Raw genomic sequence first — 14,682 nt, 5'->3', positions numbered from 1 at the left:
CCACTCTCTCACCCTGTCACATCTTACCCCTCCCCCTCCCCATATCCTCAAGTCCATTCTTTAGTAGGTCTGTGTCTTTATTCCCGTCTTGCCACTAGGTTCTTCATGACCTTTTTTTTTTTTTTCCTTAGATTCCATATATATGTGTTAGCATACTGTATTTGTTTTTCTCTTTCTGACTTACTTCACTCTGTATGACAGACTCTAACTCCATCCAACTCACTACAAATACCTCCATTTCGTTTCTTTTTATGGCTGAGTAATATTCCATTGTATATATGTGCCACATCTTCTTTATCCATTCATCCGATGATGGACACTTAGGTTGCTTCCATGTCCTGGCTATTGTAAATAGAGCTGCAATGAACATTTTGGTACATGACTCTTTTTGAATTATGGTTTTCTCAGGGTATATGCCCAGTAGTGGGATTGCTGGGTCATATGGTAGTTCTATTTTTAGTTTTTTTAAGGAACCTCCATACTGTTCTCCATAGTGGCTGTATCAATTTACATTCCCACCAACAGTGCAAGAGTGTTCCCTTTTCTCCACACCCTCTCCAGCATTTATTGTTTCTAGATTTTTTGATGATGGCCATTCTGACCGGTGTGAGATGATATCTCATTGTAGTTTTGATTTGCATTTCTCTAATGATTAATGATGTTGAGCATTCTTTCATGTGTCTGTTGGCAATCTGTATATCTTCTTCGGAGAAATGTCTATTTAGGTCTTCTGCCCATTTTTGGATTGGGTTGAAATTAGAACACTCCCTAACACCATACACAAAAATAAACTCAAAATGGATTAAAGACCTAAATGTAAGGCCAGACACTATCAAACTCTTAGAGGAAAACATAGGCAGAACACTCTATGACATAAATCACAGCAAGATCCTTTTTGACCCAACTCCTAGAGAAATGGAAATAAAAACACAAATAAACAAATGGGACCTAATGAAACTTAAAAGCTTTTGCACAGCAAAGGAAACCATAAACAAGACCAAAAGACAACCCTCAGAATGGGAGAAAATATTTGCAAATGAAGCAACTGACAAAGGATTAATCTCCAAGATTTACAAGCAGCTCATGGAGCTCAATAACAGACTGTTTTAATTACGGTGTTTTCATAGTGTATTTTTGTATACGACAGAGCAGACACTTCCACATAAGTCTTTCTTTTCAAACTTTTCTGAGCAGTTCTTGCATATATTTTACTCCATATGAGATTTAAAATTATCTTATCCTATTAAGAATGCTTACTTTGAGCAAAGTTCTTCTTCCTAACTAGAGAGCAGATTAAGGAAGAAAAGCAGCTTGCCACAGCTCTCAAACCTTTGTATTCATGAAAAGTGTGTGTCTGGAACATTTTTCCAAATTCCTAGTCTATGATAGTGCTATATTCCTGGCTCTTCATATCACCACATCCTGAAAGGAATTCCATATTACATCACTTTGATCTTGAACTTCTGGAGAACTAGCAGAGCATTTTCCTCCTCTATGGCTATGGCTCAAACACCAGAAAGGTAAGATTCATGACTGTGGGAAGCAAAGTGTGAGATTATATCAGACTGATTCTATATCCTTGATTACATAGGCTAGTACTTCCACCCTTTATACAACTTCACACCCATAATGTTCACAGTAATGGTCAAGGAAGGCAACAGATGACCCTGGTGCTCTGCCAAGCTGGAAAAGCACAAGTGAACGTGTCTGAATGCATTGGATAGTCACACCTTTTGTTTTACTGCCATGAACTTCCAATGTAGCATAAACAGAGGATGTGGTCAACTGGGTCTCTTGGCTGTTCACATATATGGAAATTGTTGGCAAAATCTGATTTCAGTATAACAAGATTCCACTTGCACTAAGAAGAATGGCATCACCATCTGCAAACTATTACAGAGAATAATGGGACAGATTCAGCAAGTCTGGAAAAACAGGTAAATCCTGAACCTCCTTTAAAACATGGAAATTACATATATATGCATTATATTAAAATGTAGTGTCGATGAGTATACCCTTTTGCAATTGGGGTTTAAATTATACACGTTGTTTTAGTTTGAAACCAATAAATTCAGGAACTCTGACACTCAAAAAACTATGAAAGTACACGCTTGCTTCCCCACTGAAAAAAAACTTTTAAATTATCTAGGTAGTCAGATGGACATGGAATATGCTATAAGATCAGATCAACAGACTTGGCCCCAGAGAAGAGTTCAAGGCCAGGTTTTCCATCCCCAAATATAAATGTTACTCCCGTCCGCTGCTTCTCAAGAATGGTAACCAGCATTGATTGAGCATCACCTGCTAAGTATCAGGCCTCATTACATACATTTTCTCTTTTCGTCTATAAAACAACCCTATGGGTAGGTATTATTTTCATTTTATAGACAAGGAAATTAAGGTACATAGCATTATAGAAACACACTAAGTCACATGGATTCAATCTAAGTTCTGTCTCTCAAGATGATCTTCAGTTCTCTACCAGGCCCTGTCAGACAGATCTGAAGAATCTGAAGTCCTATTTTCAGGGTTTCTGCTGAAGGATCAGGAGCTCCTTTAAAGTTCAAAAGTCAAAATTGGCCACTGAATCCCTGAGGCTCTACCACCACCAGTGGTCAGAATCCTTTCTCTGCCGCTGAGGACACAAACACCTCCTCACGAAAGAGTAGACCTCGTATATCAAAAGTTATCAAACTAGAGTTCCCTGGTGGCCTAGTGGTTAGGATTCCAGGCTTTCAATGCTGGGGCCAGGGTTCAATCCATGGTCAGGGAACTGAGATCCCACAAGCCACATGGTATGGCCAAAAAAAAAAAGTTATCAAACTAAAGACAGTGGGAACTGTCCTGAGTTGTAACAATAAACTGATTGCATTTCAAGAGAAGTTTTTGTAACACACACGAGCAATCAGAAACTTTCCTTCAGTCATTCACCCTCATCTATCAAGCGCCTGCCACCACCAGGCTGGCTCTAAGCACGCAGAGGAACAAGCCCTGGAGGAGCTCAGAGACCTAGTGAGGCTGAAAGTAGCCCAGCTACTGCAGTGTCCGCTGATAGATGACAAGAAAGCATTGCATATTTAGTGCTATGTGACAGAGGAGGGGCATCTCTGTCAGTTTCCAGAGAAACACTAAAAACTGGGGTGGGAGAGGGGGATGATTAGACTTTATAATTTGCTTTTCTTTTTCTATTGTCACAAAATACTTAAAACTTAAAAGAGCCTCAGATCCATTTCTGGTTTATACCCAAAAGAACTGAAAGCAAGGACTCCAACAGATATTTGCACACCCACGTTCATGGAAGCATTATTTACAATAGCCAAAAGGAAGAAGCAACCCAAGTGTCCATCAATGGATAAATGGATAAATAAAATGTCTTATATGCATACAATAGATTATTATTCAGCCTTAAAAAGAAAGGAAATTCTGACACAAGCTACAACATAGCTGCACTTTGAAGACATTATGCTAAGTGAAATAGGCCAGACACAAAAGGACAAATATTTTATGACTTCACTAATACGAGATACCTAAAGTAGTCAAATTCATAGAAACAGAAAGTAGAATGGTGGTTGCCAGGGCCTAAAGGGAAGGAGGAATTATTGTTTAATGGATACAGAGTTTCAATTTGGGAAGTTGAAAAAGTTCTAGAGGTGGATGGTGGTGATGATTGTACAACAATGTGAATGTACTTAATGCCACTGAACTGTACACTTAAAAATGTTAAAATGGTAAATGCTATGTTATGTATATTTTACCACAATAGAAAAAAGACACATGACACAAATGAACTTATCTACAAAACAGAAACAGACTCACAAACATAGAGAACACACTTGTGATTGCAAGGCGGAAGCAGGCAGGGGAGGGATGGATTGGGAGTTTGGGATTAGCAGATGCAAACTATTACATGTAGAATGGATAAACAATAAGGTCCTACTGTATAGCACAGGGAACTATATTCAATAACCTGTAATAAACCATAATGGAAAAGAAAAAGAAAAAGGGACCTCAGAAAGTCTAACCCAATGATTTTACAAATGAGGAAACAGGTCCAGAAAGGTTATGTTCAAAGACACATGGCTCCTTGAGCAGAGACTAAAACACAGGCCCCTGACACAGTGCTCTTTTGCCTGACCAATATAATAATAATAATAACTCATACAGCATTTTGTGCCAGTAAGACTCTAAGCACTTTATATATATTAACTCATTCAATCCTTACAACAATCCATGAGGTAACTTATGTTTCTCCCTATTTTAGAAGTGAGGAAACTAAAGCATAGAGAATTTACATAACCTGCCAAGATGACCCAGTTAGTAAGGGATGGATCTACTTTCTGGTTCCAGACTGGTGCACTTAACTATGACACTGTACTGCCAGATCTCAGTTTTCATGTCCTACTGTCCAAGGCAAGAATTCTGTCCATCCTTAGTATAGTAGATTGCAAAAATGTCCCCAGTTCTTTCTCCCCCCTCTTTTCCATGCCCTCTGCACTATGACTTTGCAGCTCACCCCATTGAGAGGCAGAATCTACTTCTCCAGTCCTTGTATCTGGGCTAGCCTTGCAATCTGCATTAGCCACTGGAATGTGGTGGAAGTGATGATGAACTGCTTTCAAGCTCAGGCCTCAAGAGACCTTGTAAGGTTCCCAGACACTGTCATGTGGTTAGGTCTAGGCTAGCCTGCTGGAGAATGAGAGGCCACAGGGAGGAGAGCCCAATTGTCCCACCTGAGGCCATCCAAGATCAGTCCACATTTAGCCAGTCCCCAGACATGTGAGAGAGCCCTGCCAAGATCAGCAGAGCTCAGTCCAGGGGCAAGATAATTTTAAGGCTCTTCATACGTGTAGGCCAACTGTTTTCCAGAACAGTTATAATGGATGATTGGAGGAGACAGATCAGGCCAGTTGTCGTTGCAGGCTGTGAAGACAATGGGCAAAAGAAAGTTGGAAAAGTGCCGGGTATGTTTAAAGAACAGTTAATAGGGACTTCCCTGGTGGTCCAGTGGGTAAGACTCTGTGCTCCCAATGCAGGGGGCCGGGGTTCAATCCCTGGTCAGCGAACTAGATCCCACATGCTGCAACGAAGATCCCGCGTGCCGCAACTAAGACCCAGCGCAGCCTAAATAAATAAATATAAAGTCTTTAAAAAACAAAACAAAACAGTTAATAGTCCATTTTGACCAAAGACCAGTTATGCTTAAGTGGTTAATGGTAAATAAACCTGCAGGAGTCAGTTAGACCCGTCTTAGTTTCTACCCAATTTAACAGGTGTTGAGAAGCCTTTACATGTATAATATGTTCCTTTTCTCCTCACAACACCATAAAGGAAGTACTATGATTTCCAGGTACAGAAAGAGGTCCCAAGTCAGGATATAAAGACAGGCAGTCTGACCCCAGAGCCTGCCTTATCCACTTACTACAAAACCATGAAGGAAAGACTGAAGGTAGAGAGGACATTGTGAAGATACTGCAATTGGCCAAGAAAGAAATTGTGGTGCCTAACCTGAGGTGATGGCAGTGGACAGATAGGAAGCAATAGCTATGGGTGACATCAAGAGGGTGGGCTACAGTAGTAGGCAGAGGACTGACTAAAGAAAGTGAAGCATGAAGGGGAGTCACGGGGCGGGGAGGGACTGCTAAGACGATGAGCCCAGGTGACTGGATGACTGGTGTCAGCATCAGATACTCAGAATGCAGAAACTGGTTCAAACATGTTGATTCTGAAACTCCTTGTTTGGTGTGAACGCATGGCGAACTGCAAGTAAATTGAATGAAGCACGGAGTTAAGACATGAGAAACACATTTAGGTTTAGCGCTCATCTCAAGAGCACTAAATCTAAATTTCCTCATTTGTAAAATGAAGATGTTGTACTAAATGCTCTTGGATTTTATCCAGTATGAAAAACAAAATTTCTATCAATGACTGCCTAGTGAGTTTTGCTTAAAAGTTATTTTTGTTGGTAATCAAGTAAGAAAAACAAAATGAACTTGGAGATTATTTCACTTGATAATACTGAATTTCCTATTTGCAATTTTTACTGAGAATTAAGATTTATTACTCTTGTATCTATAAGCTTTTGAAAATCTAATATTTAGTCCCCATTTTAAAATTTCATTTCTTAGAATTTAAATTTTATGCTTGTTTTTTGTTTTGTTTTTTGTTTGTGAGGCTCAAAATCAAAATTTTATAAGAAAAATGGGAAAGTAGCTAATATTTACTACATACCTACTATGTGCCTGGCATCCTGCATACATATTTCCTCCTTAAAATACATCTTTGTGGGGAATAGGTAATTTTAACCTGTTTTATAAATGAAGCTTATTGGTTAAATAATTAGACCAAAGTTAAAAGCTAATTAAGGGAAGTAAAACGAGCTTTATCTTTTATAGACTTCCTATTAATTGGTGTTTTTATTATAATTTTGGCTAATAAGAGATGAAGGTAATAAATGTTCTCTTTCCCAGAACAGAGGTGCTTGAGAACACTGCTTAAAGATTTATGTTCCTGCTCAGAAGATCTAGTTGTGTTAATAAATGGCATTGAAGAAAGCACCTAAATTGCAGACTGATGAGAAACAGATGTGCTTTTAAATCTGCGTTCTGCCATACTCATTTGTAGCATTTGGCAACATACTTAACCAATCTGAGACACAATTTTCTCAGCTGTAAAATTCAGAATAATAAAAGGCCATTTACAAGGTTATTTTGAGAGCCAAGAAAGAAGGGAAAGGAAATATATGAAAGCATAGACCCCATGCCTGTCAGGGTACTTAATAACTGTGTTTCCTTTTTCTTTCCAAAAACTTTCAGGCCCTGGAATTTATCACTGTTATATGGACTTTGTGTAAAGAATATTTTTCAGTACCCAATTATTACGTTAATGGTCAACTTCATTGAATTTGAATTAGCAGTGCACGTTAGGGGTTTTTTTTAATTTAATTTTATTTATTTTTTTATACAGCAGGTTCTTATTAGTTATCCATTTTATACATATTAGTGTATACATGTCAATCCCAATCTCCCAATTCATCACACCACCACCCCCCCACCCCCCGCCATTTTCCCTAGGGGGTTTTTTAAATTAGCGATGCAAGTGATTCATTTCAAATCTTTGATAAGTGGGTAACTAGAAACATAGCCATATGAAAATTAATTATTGGTCTGTTTGGCATGAACCCATTAAAATTTATAGGTGAAATAAGTTCCATATGCTAAACATTCAGCACATGCAGGAAACTAGAAACCCATACCTGCAGCTGACTCACTAATGTCAACTCCCAGCACGGTCAGCACCTCTGATTCATTCATTGTATAATAAATCTCAACTAAATGACATACACATCGAACAGAGATTTAAATTTATAAGTAGTTCTTTCCCTGGGCAAAAGGTGAAACAGTTTGTTCAGAAGTAAGCAAAGATTCTAGAAAGACCACTGTTTTAGCCCTGTCATTTTCTCCAATTGTGACTCCTCTATTTTTTCCTCAAATGTTCTTTTCCCCATCAAAACAAGTACTCCAAAATACATGTGATTAATTCAATCTCATTAAAATGTAAATGAATGATAAAGCTTAATGCTTCCCGGGGTGTTTATCTACACCATAATTGGAAATAAGGTCACTGGCTTAAATGAAAGGAATGGGATTCTAGTAATGAATGTTAAACATCTGCAAAACAACAAGAAAGAACAGTTTTAGTCATAAGTCTTTGTGTTTCTCCCCAAGTCAACTCAATAGCCACTTAAAACAGGATACATCTATCAATCACATACCCCTAAAGCTCCCTTATCCAGTCCCCCAAAATACTGATCTCATAAAGTAGATGCTCGGGCATCACTTGCTGATTAGAGCCATGAGGCCCTCATTCTGGTTATGCCGCTGCCACCACCACCACTACAATAGCTACCAACCAGTATCCTTAGCTTCCTGGGATTCTGAACCTATGTCCTGGGAGACTGTGAAACCAGGACTGTTGTTAAAGCCGTCAGTGTGGGTGAGAATGAGTTCACGCCTAGGAAGGGCCGTGAGGAAGGAGACCTGCTTTCACTGTTGCATATGAATCCAACCCCTCTACTCAGAAAAGTAGTTGCCAGTAAAACAGAGGACAATCACAGCAAAGTAAATTTTAAGTTCAGAAAGGAAAGTCCTTCTGGGACCGAACAAGTCTGTATAAAATGTTTCCCAATGGAATGTCTACCTAGATTGGCAGAGTTTTTAACGCGAAGGTGTCAGTCCCCCCCATCCCCACCCCCATCCCTGGCAGAGTGCTATCAGGGGAAGACAGCTGAGCTTCCCTAGTGTAACTTACCTGAGATCCATATCTCCATCAACCCAGTAGGTGAAAATGTTCGAGATGGTTCCCCCTGGGCAGCACCCCATGATGAGGATAGCCATAGCTTGGACTGGCTTCAGAGAGAAGTTGATGACCAGGAGATAGGCAGTAAGAGGCATGAGCCCAAACTGGCAGAGCAGTCCCACAGCAATGCCCCAGGGTCTCCTGATGTGCGACCAGAGCCTCCGGATCTCCACAGAGCAGCCCAAGGAGAACATGAGCAGGCCGATCATCATGGCTGACACCACTGTGAAAACAAGTTCCAGGTTCCCATAGACCTCCAGCCCCACTGGCAACTCCTCCTCCGAACTGTTGGCAGGGCAGGCTGAGCTGCTGGAACAATTTGCTCTCATCTCCTTATTCCTTAAGGCAGCATTACAAATGAACATCTGCCGCGATGGCTGGGCAGGTCTATCCTGCCACGTTTTGTAATAATTCCAAGTCACACATGGAGGATCATTCCAATAGCTGTTGGCCAGTCAGGTGATTCATCCTAATCTGATCAATTTATTCACGAGTGGCATTATAAAAGTAATTATCATGGGCATGAAACGTATAATAAACTGTGGTAAGTAAGGCTTTCCACTTCTGTTCTTACTCACCAGTGAATATTCAAGTGAAATGAGACAAGCAAACACTGTCAAGTGGAGCAACTGGTATGCCGTCAGAAATCACATTGTGTTCCAGGAGAGAGGTTGGATGGCAAGGCATAATTTCTCCAAGTTCAGTGGGGATTTCCAAAAGCTAGGATGCAATGTTCTGCAGAGACAAAGGCTAACTCTGGAAAAAACAAAGGCAGCTAAGCCAAAGCCACACCTCACAGCATTAGGAAAACTTTTCTGTTGAAGACATCAAAACAAAAGGCCAGTTAAGGAAATGTCAGGAGGGACTAAGGATAATTTCAAGAGAGCTTTGGAATTAGTCTCACTTTTTCTTCTCTCTATTTCTATTAGAATTTGTGTCTAAAGCCAATAATGAAACACCTGTAAAAATAATGATATTAAGCACCTGATTTGTCTCATGAAACATGTGGAAACTCACTTCTGAACCCAAAATAATTCAAGGGAGCTGTCACTTTCTTTTTGTGATGCCTCACCCTAGGTCTTGTAGTGAGGTCTGGGAATTCAGCAATAAAATGTAGTAAAGAGCTTGTCCGGAAGGCTGAAGACAGAGTCTGAGGTCAGCCTCTGACTGCAATGGCCTGGGGCCCCTCTGTGTGCCTTAACCACATGGACACATGTTTTGTTGGCAAAACCAGACAAGGAAAATATAGTTCCATGAAACTGAAGCTCCAAACAGCAGATGCCACACCCCTTCTCACAGAAAGCAAGAAGTGTATTGTGGGACAAAGAGGGATACTAGCTATGCATTGTTTATTTTTGGATTAGCAAATTATTTTCCATGACAAAATGCTCCAGGCATCTTTGCTGTATTAAAAACAAGTTGAATACAAATGTAAAATGAAATCTAACTATTTGCAGGAAGTATAAACTGCCTGAGGCAAACCCCCCTAAAAGCAGCTCTGAAGGTAGAACCTTGCTGGAGGTCATCAGAGGTCAGCATGAGGACCTGCTGCCACCAATTCTTGTTTTATGCCCGAGAACAAGCCAATGTCTACACCAAGCTTGGTAAGCCTGTCAGGAGGCAACCCAGAACCATCTATATTGTGTTCATGCAGAGCCAAGCAGAGAAATGGACACTTAGGAGTGGGTTAGGTCTCTGGAAAGCTACATGTTCCCAGCTAAATGATGCTGAGGGGTGGTCAAGCTGAGGAGAAATGGAAGAAGGAGAGAACTAACATTTTTTGAGCACCTACTAAGTGACAGAGGCATGCTAGATACTTTACACATATGTGGCTGTGTCTGGTGAAGCAGAAGTTTTTTTTAACCTTATTTAGTAAGAAGGTATCAGATTATTTCTGTCTGGATAATGTCAAAAAGTCCCTTGGCAGTCCTTCTTTGTTCCCAAAATAATCACTTGAATGACCCTTCTTAATTACACAAATTTAGGTTTAGTAAGCCATTCCTGATAGATGATGAAGTGATAGGAACTTTGGTGATTTGCTTGGTACTCAGCTCTAATAGCTTGGAGGAGGGGGCTAAATTTGCAAAGTGGACTTAAGGAGTCTCCAAAGGGGAAGGTGTCCTTGGCCACTTGCCTTTTGAAATTCAGTGTTAGCAGAATTTCTCAAATGAATTAGGATGATTACAACTGAGGTCCACTGGTAGAAAATAAAATCTAATTACACATCCAGAAAGGAAGGGGTGTCTGGACGGGTGACAAGTTCCTCTGGATCCAGTTGTCTTGGCACAGATGTCACAGGGTAATACAGGACACAACAACTGAGTATGTGGATGTAACCAGAAGAGAAGTATCCTTGAGAGGCCAAGCTTGGGCGCCACCAAGTTGTGTGCAAGGATCTGGACCAGAAGGGGCATGGCAGCAGTGGGTGAGGACCCACTGGCCTCAGTAGTACCAATTTATTCAAAAGGTCCCAACCAAACAACAGCAGCTGAGACCAGGGCCTACCAGTGGACTGGTCGGGCTTTTCTGAGTTTCTCTCCATTTGGGGTTGAGAAGGAGCCTCCTTCGGAAGAGTAAGCACCTAGAGTTCTTAGTAAATTTGTAAAGGAGATTTTAAATAGGGGACCCCAAACATATTGACATGTAGAGATTCTAGTGATTAATTAGAAAATTTTAAAAGCCAAACTTACACCCCGTGCTAGCAAGGTGGATCATGAGATCCCACTGAATCTTCACATCCAAACTAAGAGGTATGTACTATCATTCCCCACTTCACAGATAAGGAAACAAAGGACTAGTGAGGTCTTTGTGATTTGTCCAAGGTTATTAAGCAAGTAAGTTGTAACCCTGGGATATTAAATCCCAGTCTAATTCTCAGCTTGTCCTCATTTCCCTGGAGCACAGCAAAGTGGAAACAATGAAAGTAGTTGGCAGCATGATCATGTTGAAAAGACTGGCAACACTTAGACATAGCTCAGGGATAAAACACCACTATTTGGCATAAAGATGGAGAAAGAAACCAATTAATCCCTAATCTCTAAATTTATCTCATATGCTCACAAGCTTAAAATGCACCTGAATATGTTTAACATATATGCACCTTAATTTTGAGATCCAGTTCTACAAACCACAGGAAATGCTTCATGTATTTCTATTCTCTGCAGATAGAATTAGAGGTTAAAGATATTCTTCAGGAAAACCAACTGAAAAGCCTGGCTTCTTCAGGTTGAGAATGTAAAGGCAGACGGGAAAGTGCCAAAAAGAAAGGTGATTAAATATGGCTAAGGAATTGTTTGCCAAACTCTGAGAATTAGCACAACAGGAAACTTCTAGAAGCTTGAAGAACTAAAAAATCCACCTCCTATACTGCGGTGGGAATGTAAATTGGTGCAGCCACTATGGAAAATAGTATGGAGGTTCCTCAAAAAACTAAAAATAGAGTTATCATATGATCCAGCAATCCCACTCCTGGGCATATATCTGGAAAAAACCATAATTTGAAAAGATACAGGCACCCTTGTGTTCATAGCAGTACTATTTACAATAGCCAAGACATGGAAACAACCTAAATGTCCACTGACAGATGAATGGATAAAGAAGATGTGGTACATATATACAATGGAATATTACTCAGCCATATAAAAAGAATGAAATAATGCCATTTGCAGCAACATGATGGCCCTAGAGATTATCATACTAAGTCAGTCAGAAAGAGAAAGACAAATACCATATGGTATCACATATGTGGAATCTAGAATATGACACAAGTGAGCTTACCTATGAAATAGAAATATAGATCAATGGAACAGGATAGAAAGTCCAGAGATAAACCCACGTACATATGGCCACCTGATCTATGACCAAGGAAGCAAGAATATACGATGGAAAAAAGACAGTCTCTTCAATAACTGGTGCTGGGAAAACAAGACACCTACATGTAAAAGAATGAAATTAGAACACTCCCTCACACCACACACACAAATAAACTCAAAATGAATTAAAGACCTAAATGTAAGCCCGGATACTATAAAACTCTTAGAGGAAAATATAGGAAGAACACTCTTTGACATAAATCGCAGCAAGATCTTTTTCGATCCACTGCCTAGAGTAATGAAAATAAAAACAAAAATAAACAAACAGCTCATGCAGCTCAATATGAAAAAAACAAACAACCCAATCAAAAAATGGGTGGAAGACCTAAATAGACATTTCTCCAAAGAAGACATAGTGATGGCCAAGAGGCACATGAAAAGATGCTCAACATCACTAATTATTAGAGAAATGCAAATCAAAACTACAATGAAGTATCACCTTACACCGGTCAGAATGGCCATCATCAAAAATTCTACAATAAATGCTGGAAAGGGTGTGGAGAAAAGGGAACCCTCTTGCACTGTTGGTGGGAATGTAAATTGGTACAACCACTATGGAGAACAGTACGGAGGTTCCTTAAAAAATTAAAAATAGAGCTACCATATGACCCAGCAATCCCATTCCTAGGCATATATCCTGAGAAAACCATAATTCAAAAAGAGTCATGTACCAAAATGTTCATTGCAGCTCTATTTACAATAGCCAGGACATGGAAGCAACCTAAATGTCCATCAACAGAGGAATGGATAAAGAAGATGTGGTACATATATACAATGGAATATTACTCAGCCTTAAAAAGGAATGAAATAGTGCCATTTGCAGAGACGTGGATGGACCTAGAGATAGTCATACAGAGTGAGATAAGTCAGAAAGAGAAAAATAAATATCATATAATATTGCTTACATGTGGAATCTAGAAAAATGGTAAAGATGAACTTATTTGCAAAGCAGAAGTAGAGTCACAGATGTAGAGAACAAACGAATGGTTACCAAGGGGGTAAGGGGGTGGGATGAATTGGGAGACTGGGACTGACATATATACACTGCTATATATAAACTAGATAACTAATGAGAACAGTACAGCACAGGGAACTCTACTCAGTGCTCTGTGGTGACCTAAATGGGAAGGAAATATAAAAAAAGAGTGGAGGCTTTCCCTGGTGGCACAGTGGTTAAGAATTCTCCTGCCAATGCAGGGGACATGGGTTTGAGCCCTGGTCTGGGAAGATCCCACATGCTGCAGAGCAACTAAGCCCGTGTGCCACAACTACCGAGCCTGCTCTCTAGAGCCCACAAGCCACAACTACTGAAGCCCATGCACCACAACTACTGAAGCCCGCGTGCCTAGAGCCCATGCTCCACAACAAGAGAAGCCACTGCAAGGAGAAACCTGCGCACCACAACGAAGAGTAGCCCCCGCTCACCACAACTAGAGAAAGCCCGCGTGCAGCAACAAAGACCCAGCACAGCCAAAAATAAATTAATTAATTTAAAAAAAAGATCCTTTCCCAGAATTGAGGAAATGGCAGCCACATTAAAAAAAATAATAAAAAAATAAAATAAATTAAAAATAAATGTAAAAAGAGTGGATATATGTATACGTATGACTGATTCACTTTGCTGCACAGCAAGAAACTAACACAACATTGTAAAGCAACTATACTCCAATAAAGATTAATTTTTTAAAAAAACTAAAAATACAGTTACCATATGATCCAGCAATCCCACTCCTGGGCATATATCTGGACAAAACCATAATTTGAAAAGATACAGGCACCCCTGTGTTCATAGTAGTACTATTTACAATAGCCAAGACATGGAAACAACCTAAATGTCCATTGACAAATGAATGGATAAAGAAGATGTGGTACATATATACGATGGAATATTACTCAGCCATAAAAAAACAATGAAATAATGCCATTTGCAGCAACATGGATGGCCCTAGAGATTATCCTACTAATTAAAGTCAGTCAGAAAGAGTAAGACAAATACTATATGATATCACTTATATGTGAAATCTAAAATATGACACAAATGAACTTATCTATGAAACAGACCTACAGACATGGAGAACAGACTTTTGGTTGCCAAGGGGGAGGGGGAATGGGGGAGGGATGGATTGGGAGTTGGGATTAGTCTTACTATATAGCACAGGCAACTATATTCAATATCCTGTAATTAAACCATAATGGAAAAGAATATGAAAAAGAATATATATATTATGTATATATATAACTGAATCACTTTTCTGTACATCAGAGACCAACACAACATTGTAAATCAACTATAGTTTAATAAAATCAATTTGGGAGACTTCCCCAGTGGTCCAGTTAAGACTCCGTGCTTCCACTGCAGGGGGCATGGGTTCCATCCCTGGTTGGGGAATTAAGATCCCACATGCTGCGTGCAGCGCAGACAAAAAAATGAAATGAAATGAAATGAAATGAAATG

General features: G+C 39.7%; 1 protein-coding gene across 5 annotated transcripts in view; it reads right to left on the bottom strand.

Annotated features, from left to right (window-relative positions):
- Positions 1-14,681, bottom strand: part of SLC10A6 (solute carrier family 10 member 6) — a 42,734-nt gene extending 28,053 nt beyond the window's left edge. For 4 of the 5 annotated variants that reach the window (XR_014244306.1, XM_082391178.1, XM_082391180.1 and 1 more), the window contains exon 1: positions 8,308-8,927. Coding sequence is in view for 4 of the 5 variants with exons in the window: in XM_082391178.1 (XP_082247304.1) it covers positions 8,308-8,720 (413 nt within the window). In the remaining variant the exon portion in view is untranslated. The other variant, XM_082391179.1, reaches the window with a different exon arrangement.
- Between the last annotated feature and the right edge of the window lies 1 nt (position 14,682).

The sequence above is a fragment of the Balaenoptera borealis genome, assembly GCF_965194805.1.
Source record: "Balaenoptera borealis genome assembly, chromosome: 4".
Classification (NCBI taxonomy): domain Eukaryota; kingdom Metazoa; phylum Chordata; class Mammalia; order Artiodactyla; family Balaenopteridae; genus Balaenoptera; species Balaenoptera borealis.
This window is presented reverse-complemented; position numbering and strand designations above follow the sequence as displayed.